Consider the following 17,793-nt stretch of genomic DNA (forward strand, 5'->3'; position numbering starts at 1 on the left):
CTAAGGGACCTGGCACACTTGGTGCATCCTTCCACCCTAACCCCAGCAGAGCACTGAACCCACAATCGGCACCCAGCCGATCTGAGGAACCCCAGTGTTCCCTCAGGATGAGCCAGTCACGTGAGTGTCCAGCACAGAACTGTCTCTTCTCCACCTTGGAACGTTGGTAAGACGTCTCATGTCTGTACTCTGTGAAGATTTAGCGAGACGTCACCCCGTGCCAGGCCCCAGGCTCAGCGCTGAGCTGGCCTCCAGCCTACAGGGCGCTGGCATTTAGGTGGGCGCCTCCTGAGTGCTCAGACCTCACCCGCCTCCTGGCTGCCCTCTCCTGGCCTGAGTCTTCCTGCCTGGCTGTTTCTTACTGATGTTTCTGGACCAGGAGGCCCAAGGGGCAGCTGCTTGCTGACAAAATCCTCCATGCAGCCCCTTTGCACCAGGCTCTTATGGTTTTTTTCTCCCAATCATCCTAAGCATGGAATAACTTTTTTAAAAATTATTTTTATTGGAAAGGCAGAATTAGAGAGAGATCTTCCACTTTCTGGTTCACTCCCCAAATGGCTGCAATGGCTAGAACTGGGTTGGTCTGAAGCCAGGACCTTCTTCTGGGTCTTTCATATGGGTTCAGGGGTCCTTTTCCTCTGCTTCCCGAGACACATTAGCAAGGAGCTGGGTTGGAGCTGGGACTTGAACTGGTGCCTATATGAGAGGGCAGCACTGCAGGTAGAGGCTTAGGTTGCTGTACCATGGTGCTGCTGCCTCTCTCCCTGCCCCAACACACACACATATAGGAAATCTTTATCCCCATTCACAACTGAGAAAAAAGACTCAGGTGAAACTGCTCCCAGAGAGCGGCAGAGCTGGGGTTGACACCCAGGGCAGACTCTAGGCTCAGGTGGCCACAGAGAGGCCTCCTGGGGCCATGCGCGGGCAACCCAGCCATTTCCAATCACCCAGCATCTCCCCAGTGCTCCCTGTACCCCTACAGGCATCCCAGAAGGTGGGGAATGAAGGCCATGAGGTTGGAGGAGGCACGGCCATTGCTTATCCCCGCTCGCTCTCCTGGACAAGAGCTCCCTGCCTCCCCAAGTGCAGGTGTCTCACTCCCTGAGGGCCCCAGAGGAGATGGGCCAGATGCGAGGGGACAAACACTCAGAGAATGGTGAGGCCACAGGCTAGCCTGTGTCACTGAGGGAGATGAGCGCAGGTGTGTGTGGGTGCACAGGAAGCACCCCCGCTCCCCGCCCAGGATCCTCTGATCTCCTTGGGACCAAAGGAGAGACTGAACAGGCTGAATGGGGGGAACATGGAGTTGCTGGTGCCATGTGGGAGAGGCAGGTCAGGGGAGGCGTCATGTGTGCTATTACAAGATACCATCAGCCTAGTCCCTAAATCCTCACCTTCCATCTGCCGGGATCCCATATGGGCACCAGTTCATGTCCTGGCTGCTCCAGAAGATCTTTCTCTCTGTCTCTCCTTCTCTATTTAAATATGACTTTCCAATAAAAATTTAAGAAAAAAAAATTTAAATGATGCCGTCAGTCATGGCTCATGTAGAGCCTCCTGCCGAACACTGTCCCTCCCTGCTCTCTCCTCTGCCTCTGTCTCCTCCTCTCTCTCTTCCCCTTACCTTCCTCTCTCTCCTCTCTCCAGCTAGGCACCACAAGTCATATTTAATATCCGTTAGAAAGAAAGAGACTAAACCAATTGTGAAAGTCTCAGTGGATCCAGCCATATCCATAGGTGTGACCTTGATTTGCCACCCAATTATCCCCACCACCAGGCAGAACTCTGCACTGTGGGTATGGTTTAGAAGCAAATTGGACGAGGACAGATTCTTGCTCCCAAAGCCTCAGGTCCACGCTACTCCTAGGTGAGTATTCCTTAGAACAGATGAAGTCATCAGGAGCAGCTCTCTCAAGAAACCCTGCACACGTGTGGGTATCAATCTCCTTGGCTTGAAAGAGCAGATTCAGACAGCTCTACCCAAGCACAGACACTTTCTCTCTGTCAGACCATGGGGGCATTTACCGTGGAATGCTGCAGGATGCTGAGAGAGCCATTGCTTTCTCAATTCTCTTTCAAGTCCTCCAGGAGACAGCTCAGTCTCCATGCTAAAGTGCCTTTAATGTCTCTCTCCTCCACTAATCTCCCTTCTGCAGAGAAGGTGGAGCCAGCCTCAGGCTCAGCACCGTGACAGCTGAGAGTGCCCAGGTAGAATTTAATTAAAGTCTTTGCTCAGGAGCCGTGGGGGATTGGTTCCAAGCCCCCTGCAGTGCCCCGAATCTGAGGGTGTTTAGGTTCCTGATGCCTCGCTCATAAAGTGTCTCCAGATTACACTGAATTCCTGACCCAGTGTCCATGGTTGTCATGCTGTATGTTCAGGGAGTAACGACAAGTGAGTGAGTGAGCATCCATTCAATTTTTTTAAAATATTTTTATTGGAAAGTTATATTTACAGAGGAGAGAGACAGAGAAGTTCCATTCACTGGCTCACTCCCCAAATGGCTGCATTAGCTGGAGCTGAGCCGATCTGAAGCCAGGAGCCTTCTCCACGTCTCCCATGCGGATGCAGGGTCCCAAGGCTTTGGGCCATCCTTGACTGCCTTCCCAGACCACAAGCAGGGAACTGGATGGGAAGTAGAGCCGCTGGGACATGAACCGGCGCCCCTATGGGATCCCACTTGCAGGCTGAGGATTACCCAGATGAGCAAATCATAAAAAAGTGTTTTTATCTGCAGTGAATCGAAGCCCTGTAGTCTTTAGTTCTTGCATTCACTCACTGGAAATGCAACTCGTCCGTAAGAAGTACCTGAGGTAATGACATCACATTTCCTGTGAAATTCCAGTTTCATTGATCCTGGGGACACGCAGCCAGCCTGTGAGGGGGATACCCCCTCCCTTGTGGACGGCAGTTCGACTCACAACAGCTCGGATACAGAATCAACATGGCTATCCATCCACTGACAAGTGGATAGAGAAGAATGTGGACATATAGGCAACAGAATATTATTCAGCTATTTAAAAAAAAAAGTGGGGGGAGGATGAAATCCTGACATTCACACACAAAGAAATGGATGCAACTGGCAGTCACTGGGTGAAATGAAAGGATGGAAGGATAGATAGCACGCGTTTTCCCTTACTTGTCTATGTTAGTATACAGAGTATGAAAACTGGGTGGCTGACATCTCATTTGGTATTAAATCATAAATACTGCTTCACTGAATCAGACACTGTGACTGACGACACACTCTTTATCCTACGTATAAAGAAAAGGGAGCAGGGGGAATAGTGAGGCCCCTTGGGCTGCTAGCGCAGTGTTGTTCTTGATTTGCGTGTTGTTTGTGAATGTGCTCAGAGCACAGAATCTCACTCACCTGTGTACATTTCTTGATGCATAAACTGCATTTCCAACAAAATGTCCTTTAAACATTAGGTATGAAGAAGCGAGTTGATAGCAGGTTCTCAGGTGAAGTTTGAGGACCCCACTTTGGGCAGGGCAGAGAGGGGACTGTTGGGATGTGTGGAGCCCAGGCTGGTCCAGGGATGTGGTGACTTCAAGTTTTCTCCTGTTCGGTCCTCAGGAGTACCCACTGGCGGCCCTCGCGGGCACCGCCTGCCACTGTGGTTTCCCCACCACCCGATTCCCGCTGCATGAGAGAGAGGATGAGCAGCTGTGTGCTCAGAAGTGCAGCGCTGAGGAGTTTGAGAGCTGCGGGACTCCCAGTCACTTCATTGTGTACCAGACACAGGTGCAAGGTAAGCCCAGCCTCCCGCAGGGCCCCCAGCGGCCCTCCTCCCGGTCCATTCCCTAAGGTCTATAGCAAGAAGGGGATGCCATGAGCTTGGAGGGCAGAGGGCGTGGCCTGGCTTAGAGGTCCTGGAGGGGCCCAGCACCCCAGGGTGGGTATCATCTCTGCCCTGGCCAGTGAGTGCTGTTGCTGGCCCTTTGCCCAGGAAGGGGCCAGTGAGACAGGCTAGAGAAAAAGACCTCCAGCCTCCTGCTGGCTGCAGTACAGATCCTCCATACGGTCCTCGGTCAACCAGTTCCCCACTCCTGGGCCTCAGTTTCCTATCTGCAAAATGGAGTCTTGTGTTATTGACCTCTGAGTTCCATTCCGTTGTAGTATTCTGTCAATCTGTGTGTGAGCTCTTCCTCTCCCTCCTTCCTAGCTTTCTGTGTCCTCCCATTTAGTCCTCTTGTATCTCGCGGGACTTCCAGGCAAGATGATGGTCGTGATGATGGTAGTTGATGATGATCTAGTGGTGACGATGAGTATGAAATGATGAAGATGGTGAGGATGGTGAGGACAGGGAAGCAGCACTTGGGTTCCTCATTCTTCCTCGGGGCCAGACTCAGGGTGGAGTCCTCTGTGATCCCCTCAGCTCTCTTAGGGGGCAGGACCAGTCAGCATGCCTGCTGTAGTGGAGACTCAGAACTGTGCGGGACTGACCTGGAAGCACAGTGTCTGAAATGACCCAATGAAAACCTCTTGTGCCGAGTCACACGTCACAAAGGATGGGAGACGCTTGGGAGAGGGTGGATACCACGCCTTGCAGGAACCTCCATCACAAGGAAGTCTCTAGGTTTACCGTCTATGGAAGAAATTTCCATTTAGGCCTCTGATTCCAAGGTCCCCGCCAGGAACCCACAAGGCAAAGAACATTTCCTACACAGCGGGCTGGCTTCTGGGACATGAGGAGGAGGAAGTTGGGCCCAAAGGTGTGCAGCCGCTTGGGGAGTGAACCACTGGACGGAAGATCTTCCTCTCTGTCTCTCCTCTCTGTATATCTGCCTTTCCAATAAAAATAAATAATTTTTTTTCAAACTTACAGGAAAATCCAAAAAATTACATAGGGAACACTCCTATACGCACAGATCTGCCATTTGCTAACTCTTTGATGAATCTACATGAGTATGCATTCCTTCATTTCCCCAACCTTGCTTTCTTTCTGTTGCCTTTCCAAGTAATAGCAAACATAGCCCTCCCCAGATGGCCACAATGGCCAGAGCTGAGCTGAGCTGAAGCCAGGAGATTCCCCCAAGTCTCCCATGCAGGTTCAGGGTCCCAAGGCTTTGGACTATCCTCTACTGCTCTTCCTGGTCATAAACAGGGAGTTAGATGAGAAGTGGAACAGCTGTCGCAACACGAACTGATGCCCATATGGGATCCCAGTGCTTGCAAGGTGTAGATTTAGCCACTAGGCTACCACACCAGGCTCTTAATATTTTTTTAAGATTTTTTTTATTATTATTATTGGAAAAGCAGATATACAGAGAGGCGGAGAGACAGAGAGGAATATCTTTCATCCGGTGTTTCACTCCCCAAGCAGCCGCAACGGCTGGAGCTGAGCCAATCCAAAGCCAGGAGCTCTTCCAGGTCTCCCACGTGGGTGCAGGGTCCCAAAGCTTTGGGCTGTCCTCGACTGCTTTCCCAGGCCACAAGCAGAGAGCTGGATGGGAAGTGGGGCCGCCAGGATTAGAACTGGGGACCATATGGGATCCTGGTATATGCAAGGCGAGGACTTTAACCACTACACTATCACGCTGGACCCTCAATATTCATTCTTGAATTCAGCCTTCCTGACCCCCTCAGGCCATCATCACTACTCCATAGTCCCAGTTTACAGATCAGGAAACTGAGGCCCATTATTTCAAGGATAGCCAACAAATAAGAAGCCAAACTGGAACTTAATTTAGTACTTCAAATCTCTTTTGGGAGCTGTGGTTAGAATGCAATGAGGCACATCATGTGACTTCGATAAAGGACAGCTAACAGCACAGGGCAGACACAAGTAAAATCTTGGGAAGGAGTTACCGAAGGGCATAGTAATGGGTGGTCTCAGGAGGCGGCTGGGCTGGGCTTGATGCTGGGAGGTCCCTGGGGACCTGAACAAGCACTGTTTCTGGCAAGGGAGCAGCAGCGAGGGGGAACACACAAGGATTGAGGGGCACATGGAGTGGGAGCGGGAGATGCGGACAGCTCTGCTGGAAGTGATGGGGGGGGTCACGGGTGCTAGAAAGGGGTTGCTGCACATCCTGGGGCTCTCTGCATGTTTGCATGCCAGTGTAACTGAGTGTAACTGAGCGGATGTGGGAGGCAGGGGGCGGGATAGATGGAGGAAGGCTTGAGACACGTGGACAGGGGAGAGGAGAAGAGAGGGCAGGGGAGGAGGGAGGTGTGCCTGCCTTCCTGGGAATGACAAGGAAGGACTGAGGTGCCCAGGGTGACAGAGGCAGGACTGGGACCTACAGCCCCGGATGTGGGCTCCTTCCCCAGAGCTACCTCTCCTGGAGGGACCGAAGAGCCCACTGTGCCTTCCCCAGCTCCACAGGGCTGCAGGGCGGGTGCTGGGGCTGTGCTTCCCATGAAGGATGACAACAGTGCTACGTGAAGGTCCCTGAGATTCCAGTGAGCCAAGAGTACCAGAACGACACTCACCAGCCCCAACCCATCTCACAGAGGAGGAGACTGAGAGTTATGGGAAAACAACAGCTGCCCCTTCTGAGCACTGAATAGTATTAACACTATATACATTACTGAATCATTGAAAGAGCCCTCATCCTCCCGTCCGAGGACCATTAAGTGAGCACTCGCTCACACCGTATCTCACGGGGAGTCAGCAGAGCTCCGCACTGGCAGGAGTTCTGACCCAGCAGCTCCCCGCTCTCTGCTGTTCACGTGACACAATCACCTAACTCCTCAGAACAGAGCCCTGGTGGGAAGCAGCGTGTGACCAGTGGCTTGAGTTACCGCTGTGTTAAGAGATGTGGAGGAGACGGGCACAGTAATTACAGCCCCGCGAGGCAGGCCGAGGGGGAGGACAGAGTCATCCCGCTGACAGGGCGAAGGGGACGGCAGGCAGGAAGGTACCAGGTCAGCAAGGAGCAGAGCATGGAGGGGGAAGTGAAGGGAGGTGCTTGGCAGGGGAGGACGGATGGACGGGGCCAGGCCTGCGGCCGGCTAAGAGCCCTGGACTGGACCCCCCGTGTACGTGACAGCCCCGAGAGTTCCAGTCTGGGAGGGGGAGAATGTGAGAGACCCACTCTGCTTGGGGAAAAACTGAGGCTGGAGAGAAGGCCGATCCTCCTACCTGACCCGCACCAATCCCCACCGTGTGCTAAGTAAGCCACTGCTTTGTCCTGTTCACGCACTCTCTCACTTGACCCTCACCTCAACCAGATGTGGGCAGCCTGCTTGGCACAGGGCAGGCCCCCTGAAGCCTCCATCCTGGTGCCGGGTCGCACAGCTGAGAAGGGTCAGGGCTGCAACTCCAGACACTAGCGGCTTTGGGAGAGGTGACACGTGCACATCCCCCCACCGCCGATGCTGCCACCCTGTGTGCCCCTCCCTCTGCAGACAATCGCTGCATGGACCGAAGGTTCCTTCCCGCCAAGTCCAAGCAGCTCATCGCGCTGGCCAGCTTCCCGGGCGCCGGCAACACGTGGGCTCGCCACCTCATCGAGCTGGCCACCGGCTTCTACACTGGCAGCTACTATTTCGATGGCTCCCTCTACAACAAAGGTGAGGAGACGGAGGAGGAAGTGGGGTCGAGACGACAGCCTGCACCTGCCTCCACCTGCCCCTGCTGAGTGCCGCCAGCTGCCCTGGGCGTGTGTACGGAGCCCTGCTGTGTGCTCGGTCCCTTCCCTCCCTTTATATACCACAAACACGTCCCAGGTCACCTGTGTCAGTTCAGTGACGGACATGGAAGAAGCCCCTGTACCTGACCTCCATTTAGGTCCCCACTTCCTTAAGCACCTGCTATGAGCTGGGCGCCCCACCGGTTTCTCCTGACCATGGACCCGGTACTTTGCACAGGTGCACATAAGCACAGCCACTCTGGGAACAGTTGGTGAGCCCCCGCCATTCACCAGTGGTCATCCAGTAGGTGCTCCTGCATGGTGACACAGCGTTGCTGTGTCCCAGATGCAGCCCTAACATGTGGTCTCTAGTGGGCATGTATGGAGCACCTGCCGTGTGCCAGGCACTGCCGTGGGCTCAGATGGCCTAATGTGTCCTTACCCTCCAGGAGAGCAGTGCCAGGTGCTGTGTTCTTATTTACTCTGCTCGGGAACACCTAGCGGTGGGATGGTCACGCCACCACCCGGATGTAGAAACGGCTTTGGCAGGAGAGGGAACTTGCCCAGAGTCACACCGTGTTTTTGTTTCGTTTTGTTTTCAGTGGGTTGATTGAAAGTGACAGCCTAGTGTGTCTGAGCTTCATAGTTCCTGAGCCTTTGAAATGAACACCTGGGCACGGCTCTCCTTCCCTTCACTTAAATCCTTCTGACGGCCGCTGGGTCTCTCCGGGCTAGGACGGCCTCATCATCGCCCTCTTCCCCCACGCCGTCCGGCCTCACACTGCCCACTCACCCCCTGGGCTGCCTCGGCAGTCGCTCGCCTGGGCCGCATTCATTCTCTCCACCCAGCACAGGCCTTGGCACCTGCTGTCCCGCTCCCTGCCCACCTCTCACTCCTCTGGCTCATCTCTCAGCTTCAGCGCTTCCCCTCACGTCCTCCCTGGGGAGCCCGGATTTCAGCGGGACTGCAGACCAAGGACTCACCTGTTCTGTTGCCTCCCTTCCCCTGGGACCGGTACTGACCCTGCACTGCCTGTCCTCCACTTGGCGATGGCACAGAAGCCTGGGCAGAGACAGGATACATCTTGGAAACTCTCCTCAATCTATCGGCCAAAGAAAATCGCATGGCCACGCCCCACCGCGGTGGGGATGGAGTGCAGAATCCCCTCAGAGAGGAACCAGCTACCCCGTCACCCGTCCCTGTAGCCAACACACTCCTCTTCTGTAGCCAGGCTTCTCCTTAAAATTTGCATTGTTATTTGAAGATTCTGACTGAAAAAAAATAGTGATGCCCCTGCCAGGTGGCGGGCAGATTTGTGTCTCTCCTTGTAGCACTAGGCCTGGTACAAGGAAGGTGTTGAGGAAAAATGTGAGTGAGCCAGCACAGGAATCCAGGGGCAGCTCACAGGGGGTGGGGTGGTCTTCTTGCCTCCTACACCTGCCTGGCTAACCCGCTGTGCTCCTCCTCTCCCCATTCCTGGCCTCGGGTCAGGGTTCAAAGGCGAGCGGGACCACTGGCGTAGTGGACGGACCATCTGCATCAAAACGCACGAGAGCGGCCAGAAGGAGATTGAGGCCTTCGACGCCGCCATCCTGCTTATCCGAAACCCCTACAAGGCCCTCATGGCCGAGTTCAACCGCAAGTACGGTGGCCACATCGGCTTTGCCGCCCATGCGCACTGGAGAGGCAAAGGTACCACTGGGGCGGGGTGTTGTAGGGTCTGGGGGAGGAGGGCCGATGTAGTCCTGGGTGGCCAGGACTGAGCGATTTCTCATGGGAGAATCAGTCATTCCTCCAGCACACCTTCTCATCAATGTCATCGATTCAGGCCTGCCCGACCTGCTGTGCCCCTACCCCCATCACTTGAAGGGCGCGGAGGGGAGCCTGATTCCTCAGCTCATCTCGGCCTCACCTCTCCTCTCAAGGGAAGGGGTGGAAGTTAGGAAAGTGATGACGTTTATTTATCCCCAGAATGAAAAAGCCCTTGGATGATTTAGTTACAGAACTGTCAGAAGCAAATGTGGGGCGGAGCCAGGCTGCCACAGCTGTGGGTGCAAATGGCAGGAGCGTGTGTGAGGGGTGCGGGGGGAACAGATTGTGTGTCACAACCTCAGGGGTCCCAGGAGACCAGCTGAGCAACTGGTCCTCATCTCTGGCACTTCAAATCCCATCCTTGGGCTGCATCCTGGACCGTCACTGGAGTGGAGGCAGACAGGGCTTCCCACAGACAGGCAGGGCTGAGAACCACAGGTGTGGACACCCTGCTGGGGAGGTGCTGAGCTCACCAGGTCCCTGGAGGCTGGAGCCCCTGTGTGGTCACGCACTGCTCACCCTCTCACCTCAGGCTCAGTCACACAAGGCGGGGAAGTGAGGCTGCCACTGTCACTCCCTTTTCCAGGTGAGCAAGCTGCCAAGCTGAGGCCCCCCCGCAGCTAACAGAGCTGGGATTCAAACCCACATCTCAGCCCCCAGGCTCTGCTCATTCCTGGCCGGGCTGCTCACCTATCCCTCAAGCTCCTTGGCTTAGTATCAGATCATCCTTCTAAGCGGTTTTAAAGATTTTTCTTTTAGAAATTAATTTCTTTGGAAGAGGGAGAAAGAACTCTTTCCATCTGCTTATTTGCTCCCCAAATGGCCGCAGTGGCCACGGCTGGGCCAGGCCAGGCAGGCTACAGCCAGGAGCTCCATCCTAGTCTCCCATGGAGTTGGCAGGGCGTCAGGTCCTTAGACCACCACCTGCTGATTTCCGGTGCATTACCAGAGAGCTGGACAGGAAATAAAGTAGTCAGGACTTAAGGGGGCACTCTGAGGTATGGGCGTCGCAAGTGATGGCTAAACCCACCGAGCCACAATGCCTGCCTTGTCTCACAGCCACCAGTCTCTTAAGACTGCTGGAGAAGGGCAGCACTACAGGAGGAGCTGGGGCAGGCAGAGCCTGGAAGCTGCCGCAGCGGACGCCCAGGGAAGGGCCGTGTGGCACAATCGTCTCATCCCGGGGTCCCAGCAGCCCCTCCAAGCCTGGCCCAAGTTTCCATGGCTGCCAAGCACCTTCCCTGAGGAGCTGATCCCTGGGCTGCACCCAGGCATTTTCTCTCACCACTGGAGCCCCTGGGGACTGGAGCAGCAGTCCCTGCTTTCCAGCCTCTGGAGCAGCAGCAGCAGCAGCATGACCTCCTGTGAGCTTGCTAGAGATGCAGATTCTTGGGCCCCGCCGACACACACACACACACACACACCCCACGCCCCCGTGGTGCAGCAGCAGTTCTAGGCGTGAGGTTCAGCCTTCTGTCCTTGAGCAAGGATGGCCCAAGTGTAGCCTGTGAACCCACAGCACTGACATACATGGTTGTTGTATTGTTGTGTTGGGCTGATTTTTAAACTTGTTATTGGAGAGAGAGAATGACAGATAGACCCTATCTACTCATTCATTTCCAGAAAGTCCAGGGTTGGGCCAGGGCTGAAGCTGGGAGTGGCAGCTCCATCCGGGTCCCCCAGTGACTTGGGTTGCCACTGTTGTTCCCCCATCCCCCTGGGTGTGTACCAGCAGGAAGCTAGAGTCCAGAGGTGGGCATTGGACCCTGGTACCCCGATGTGGGATATGGGCATCTTATTTGCTGGGCTGGCTGCCTGCCTGTCCCCCTGGCAGAGCCTCAGCCCAAGCTTCCCGGGTCAGAATCTGCATTTGAACCAGAGCCCCATCAGAGGTGGTGCACTTCCCAATTTGAGAATCTAGCAGAGCTAGGGGAGGTCACCCAGTTGGTGACCTATTCACCACTCCCCCCCCCCCAGCCCCGATCCCACTCCCAAGTCCGGCAGAGTCCAGGCTCCCACGCCCTCCCCACTTTTGGTTCCATAACGTTAATTTTACAGTCTCCCTGGAGTGAGGCCAAAGCAAAATTTTATGTGCTGTGATTACACAAGGTGAATTCTCCTGGATCTGTTTAATGAAACGGATCCTGTGTTTAATGATTCTGTGGGGAATTAAGTACAGTCGAGCTATTAATCAGGGCCCCCTGTTCCTGCCATCAATGACAAGACAGAGCAGTGGTGGAGGGCAGGCTCCCCACAGCTGGGCACACCTGCGTGGTGGTGTTTCCGGCAGAACCAGCCCCATCAGCCCAGCTCCACGCTCAGCGCGCCTCTCCCACCCAACAACTCCTGGGAATCCGGAGCTAATCAGGGGCTTTTGTTGTTAACGCTTATTCTCTTCTCCAGCCTGGTGACTCAGGAGCTCCAAGTCAGGAAGCTTTGCTAAAGGGACACGAGCTGGGCACACACCTGGTGCAGAGACTGCCAAATCTCTATTGTGTTTTAGGGAAGAAGCTGAGAGCGAAATAATGGGGCCTGTGGGGGTGTCCTGCGTGACGCAGATGAGCTTAACTGGCATGTGTCAGGCACTTCCTGTGTCCCAGCTCCCACACCAGGATCTCTGTAGGTCTGATCCTGCTTCTAGCCTTCTGGGGGTAGGGGAGGATAGGATTGGCACTGCCATCTTGTGGGTGGAGAAACTGAGGCCCAAGGCCACATGGAGAGGAGCTGGGTTCTAAAGCCTGGCAGTCTGGTGACCAAGATGTATCTGAGCACACTCGGTTCTCACAGGGGGCCTGGGGATCGGGCCTCCCCAGAGCTGGTGGGGTCAGGTGCTCTGGCTGAGGCTGTCGGAACCATGGCCAGGCTCAGCTGGGTGAAGGTTAGGATTATGCCTGGGCACACACTGTGCTTCATGCCTCTGAGCGTCCTGGCCCCTGTCTCTAAAACAGGTCTAGACTGTCACTGCAATGAGATTCTTCATGCGCGACACCCAGTGCAGCCTCTGACACCTAGCAGGTGCTCAGGCAGCATGCATCCCCAGGCCAGAGTCCTGTGGAGCTGTGCCATCCCCACAGACACAGCTCCTCCATACCCTACCCTTGTCCACGGGGAGGGCACCTGCTCTGCCCAGAGGGACCCCCAACCATCTCAGAAGGCCCAGAGGAACCACACACAGCACCATCTCTATAACCCGGTCTGCTCCCTGGGCAGGGAGCAGCAGTCCTGGACCACCAGGGATACTGGAAGGTGCCTCAGGAGGGTGCAGCCTTCTGAACTGGTGACACAGCTCTCCCCACATCCCCCAACCCCCATCCCAATCTTCTCTAATCGCTCAGCTACATCTGGCCTTAAAACCATTCAAACAGTATGGGCCCAATTAGCCAGAGTCGCCATAAATAATCTATGTTAAGAATGAAAAACAAGACCCTTAGCAGCAGAAATATCTCCCAAGCAGCCGTGGGGTTCCGGGGAGCGGGGCGGAGCAGTGCTCCCTACAGATCCCAATGTGCTCTGCCCGGGAAAGGAGCCCTTGATCACACTGCAATCTGGCAGCTGGGAATTTCAATTTTGCTCAACAGCCATTCCTGGAAACCCTGCCAAGCACCAGGCGGTGGCAGGGGCAGGCGCCAGGTTGCCAGTGCCAGGGAAAGCACTGGGCCTACACCCTGGCCTGGTCCAGAGGGTGCTGCCCTGCTGCCTCCTGGAGAGAGCGTGGGTCTCCACCACCCACCAAGGGGCTCCAAGACTGGACTTGGCAGATCAATTCCTGTGGTTCCCTCTGGAGGGCACTGGAGAGTGTAGCACACACCAGAAGCAGAGGGCCTGTGGCCCCGCACCTGCTTTGTAGGAAGCAGCTGGGCTCCAGTTCCCTGGTCCCAAAGCCTTCCTCTGCAGCCTCAGCAGCTGCAGGTGCTGGCTCCTCTGTCCGGGCGGCCCTTGCCAGGACTACCCAGGAGAGTTCCCTCTAACTGTTGTTTCAAGTCAGTCCCAAAAGCATCCACCCAATTTCAACCGTGACCTGCCCTGTCCTCTCAGCATGGCAATGTCACAAACAAAAGATGAAATAGGGTGTGATACTCCAGTAAAAGTAAAGGCACGTGTAGGGGCTGGCCCTGTGGCACAGGGGGTGAAGCCATGGCCTGAGTCCAACACCAGCATCCCCCCAAAGAGTACAGGTTCGACTCCCAGCTGCTCCACTTTGGGTGGAGCCCTCTTCTGGTGCAGTTGGACAGGTAGGAGAGGAAGGGTGGGTAGAGAAGAAAACAAGAGTAGGAATGGCAGGAGGAGAAAAGAAGAAAAGTAGGGAGGATACACAGGTGAGGGAGGGAATCAAGGTGGGAGGCTAATGAGGAAAGGCGGTTAGAAGAGAGGAAATGGAAAGAAATGTTAGGGAAAAAAGTTTAGGGATACAGAGGGACGGTAAAAGGGTAGGGAGAGAGGGTAGGAAGGGGAGGAGGGAAGTAACGGACGGGGAGCAAAGTGGGAGCTAACATACACAGACAGGGAGGGTAGACCAGCAATGTAGGAAGGACAGGGTGAGAACAGACGCAGGGACGGGGGGATTTATGTGCGTGGGGGGCGGCGGGAAGGGCAGGGAGTGAGCGTATGATGGGTAGAGAGGAAGGAAGGGAAGGGCCTGCAGCAAAGGCGTTAGGGATGGAGATGAAAAGGCAGCAAGGGAAGGAGACGAGGAAACGGCTAGTGGGGAAGTGCAAGGTTAGGAATAGTACGGAGTGGGGTGAATGTACAAGGGGAGGAGTGAGGGTCGGTAAGGCTGCAGGAAGGGTGAGAATACAGGAAGGATGGGGTGCTGGTGGAAATGAGGAGGGAGGGAACAAAGGCATAAGGGTGTAGTGGGGAGGCGGGAAGCATGGAGAGGAGATAGCAAGGCTAGGAAAGGAAAGTATGAAAGCTAGGGGATGGAACATAGGGAGGAATGGTAGGAAAAGTGGGGGCAAGGGAAGGTATAAGGACAGGGGATGAAGGCTTGGGGTAAGGAGCAAAGCCATTAGGGCAGGGAGTGACTGTCTGAAGTGGAGGGAGGGAGGTTTAAGAGTATATAGTGGGGCCCGGCGTGATAGTGTAATGGTGAAGGTCCTTGCCTTGAATGTGCTGGGATCCCACATGGGCACCGGTTCTAATCCCAGCAGCTCCACTTCCCATCCAGCTCCCTGCTTGTGGCCTGGGGACGGCCCAAAGTTTTGGGATCCTGCACCCGCGTGGGAGACCCAGAAAGCTCCTGGCTTCGGATTGGCTCAGCTCTGGCCATTGCGGCTGCTTGGGGAGTGAACCATCGGACAGAAGATCTTCCTCTCTGTCTCTCCTCCTCACTGTATATCCACCTTTCCAATAAAAATAAATATTTTTTTTAAAAAAAGTATATAGTGAAGGTGGGAAGGGAATGAATGTATGAAGGCTAGTGAGGGAGGGAATAAGGAAATGGAGGGAAGGTATTGCAATGGGTCAAGAAGGGAGGGAGGGAATGTGGAAGAAGGTGGGAACCCTAGGGAGAGAGCGTAGAACAGTAACAGGGAGAGAGTAAGGAAAAGGATGGGAGATACGAAGAGTAAGGGCAGAAGGGTCGGAGCGCAGCTGAAGATTGTATAACGGTAGATCCGAAGGTGGTAAAGGGAAGGTAAGAAGCACCGGCAGAGGGCCCGGCGGCGTGGCTTAGCGGCTGAGGCCCTTGCCTTGAACGCGCCGGGCGCCGGTTCTGATCCCGGCAGCTCCACATCCCATCCAGCTCCCTGCCTGTGGCCTGGGAAAGCTTAGTCGAGGAGGCTTTGGGACCCTGTACCCGTGTGGGAACCTCAGAGGAGGTTCCAGGTTCCTGGCTTCAGAGCGGCACAGCACCGGGCCATTGCAGTCACTTGGGGAGTGAGCCATTGGACAGAGGATCTTCCTCTCTGTATATAATAAAATAAAGCGGGGGGGGTTGGGGGGTTGGGGGGCCTAGGTAAGGCTAGGGAAATAAAGCCCCCAGGGGCAGGGGGCAAATTATCTAGAATGAATGAATTAGAAGGGGAGGAAGCATAGGGAGTAGACCACATAATTTTATCTCCCACTCACTTCTTTAAAGTAGGGAATAAAGTAGGGACCTTAGACAAGGATAGGAATGTGTAAGGCAGAGGGTGTGAAAGTTAAGGAAGGGCAGGTAGAAAAGATAGTGTAAAAAGCAACCGCGCGTCGGCCCCCCCGGCGTGATAGAGTAGTGGTTAAGGTCCTCGCCTCGAACCCACCAGCTCTAATGAGCGCCGGTTCTAATCCCGGCAGCTCCACTTCCCATCCAGCTCCAGCTCCCTGCTTGTGGCCTGGGAAAGCAGTGGAGGACGCCCCAAAGCACAGCCATTGTGATCACTTGGGGATCTCTTTGTGTATCTGGCTTTGTAATAAAAATAAATAAAATCTTTTAAAAGTAGGGAAGGAAGATATAAGGGTCGGAGAAGGGCGGGATTGTACTGAGGTATAAGGTACAGAGCGAAGGTATGAAAGAGTAGAGAGAGATGGGGTGGGTCACAGTGTTGAAGGATGGGGCGGGAGGTGTGAAGGTAAGGAGGGAAGGTGTTGAAGGGTAGAAAGGCGGCAGGAAGCAATACGGAAGCGATAACAGTAGGAGAGAAGGTACGAATGGTAGGGAGGGCAGGAAGAAGCAGGAAGAGGTGAGGTCGGGTACGCAGAGCAGGGAGGATGCAGCAGTGTGTGAGGACCCGAGCGGGAAGCAGTGCAGGTGGAGCGATGTGGAGCGCGTCAGGCAGCAGTGCTCACCTAAGAACTCGGGAGTCAGCGTGTTCCTGACTGCCGGCTCTGCGCCACAGCACCGTGAGCAAGTTAATAAGATATTAATCTATTATTTGAAGTGTCCAGTGAGAGAGAGATCTTCCTTACCCATGTAGGTGTCGGGGGCCCAAGCCCTCCCGCCGTCCTCTGCTGTCTTCCGGAAGTGGGGCAGCCGGGACCCCACCGACACCCCTGTGGGACGCTGGCATTGCAAACCTCACAGCTTCATGTGCTGTGTGACGGTGCCAGCCCCAACTTCGCCTCTTTGTGCCTCAGTTTCCCTTTGTTTAATCTGAAATAAAGCTGACCCCCACCTCCCGGGAGGCGTGCGTGCCATTACCACCATGTGGAGGCATGTCTCAGGCCTCATGGTAACACACACATCTGGCAACACGAAGGGACTTCAAAGCCGTCAGGGGAAAATGAAACAAGATAAACTGATTTGGGGGCAAAGCAAGCTTTGAAATGCCTACACCAGTTTTTATCTCCAAAACACACATTTTCCCTGAACTTTCTGGGAGATCCCTGTTAGACACAATTTTTGAGTTTCACTTAGAAATTATGAACTCTGAAGGAGTTACATCATCTACAACGTGAAGTTATATCTGTTTAAATAATAGATGTCACACGAAGACAGGTTTGCACACTGTCATATCCCACCCATCCCCACCCAAGGCAGGGGAGAGATGGGGTGCCAGGGACTGGAGCGGCAGCTCTGGGTGGGGTAGGGGGGCTCAGCGTGTGACAGTCGCCCCAGGCCGCCAACCACCTCGTCTCTCTCCCCGGCAGAGTGGCCCGAGTTCGTGCGGAACTACGCGCCGTGGTGGGCCACGCACACGCTGGACTGGCTGCAGTTTGGCAAGCGCGTGCTGGTGGTGCACTTCGAGGAGCTGAAGCGGGACCTGTGCGTGCAGCTGGGCCGCATGGTGGGCCTGCTGGGCGTGGCCGTGCGCGAGGACCGGCTGCTGTGCGTGGAGAGCCAGAAGGACGGCAACTTCAAGCGCTCGGGGCTGCGCAAGCTCGAGTACGACCCCTACACGGCCGACATGCGCAGGACCATCGCTGCCTACATCAAGACAGTGGACGCGGCCCTGCGCGGGCGGAACCTCACGGGCGTGCCCGAGGACTACTACCCGAGATGATGAGAGCACGGCCGGGGGCGTCCCCGCCCCCCAACCTTCTTCTTGCAGTTTGAGGGGTGGGGAGGGCGTTCCCCCACGACTGCTGTTTGCCTGGATGAGTTTCCTGCATGATCAAGGAGGCTCTGGGGTGAGAAAGCCCAGCACCCCCACCTTTGTCCCACAGCCACCCCCTTTCCTGGGTGGCAGGAGTAGAAGTCCCCACTGAGCAGGGTCTCCCAGACTTTGCGGTTGTCCCTTCAGAGCCCACTGCACCCCAGGAGGAAGGCTTACTGGGGACTCTCGCCCATGACCTAGGTAGCAGGTGGGGGGCAGATAGGTACCTGGAATCGGGAGCCCATGCCCACCCCATCTTCTGAGGCCACACTACCGATCCTAAGAAGTTGGTCATGGGCCTCAGCTTTGCCCTTTTCTTCCCATGCTGGGTCCCGGAAGTGAACTTGGGGTCCTGGATCGCACTTCCGATGGGGGTCCCTCAAGTA

The 17,793-nt window shown here is 55.2% G+C and overlaps 1 protein-coding gene across 2 annotated transcripts in view; it reads left to right on the forward strand.

Moving 5' to 3' along the window:
* WSCD2 (WSC domain containing 2) overlaps positions 1-17,330 on the forward strand; it is a 37,856-nt gene extending 20,526 nt beyond the window's left edge. For both annotated transcript variants that reach the window (XM_041003873.1, XM_041003874.1), the window contains exons 5-8: positions 3,582-3,756; positions 7,359-7,523; positions 9,075-9,275; positions 16,962-17,330. In XM_041003873.1, the coding sequence (XP_040859807.1) occupies positions 3,582-3,756; positions 7,359-7,523; positions 9,075-9,275; positions 16,962-17,314 (894 nt within the window). In that variant the 3' untranslated portion in view covers positions 17,315-17,330. The remainder of the gene's footprint in view (positions 1-3,581; positions 3,757-7,358; positions 7,524-9,074; positions 9,276-16,961) is intronic.
* Positions 17,331-17,793: the final 463 nt, after the last annotated feature.

The sequence above is a fragment of the Ochotona curzoniae genome, unplaced genomic scaffold (genome assembly GCF_017591425.1).
Source record: "Ochotona curzoniae isolate NIBS_2020 unplaced genomic scaffold, NIBS_Ocur_1.0 scaffold_274, whole genome shotgun sequence".
Classification (NCBI taxonomy): domain Eukaryota; kingdom Metazoa; phylum Chordata; class Mammalia; order Lagomorpha; family Ochotonidae; genus Ochotona; species Ochotona curzoniae.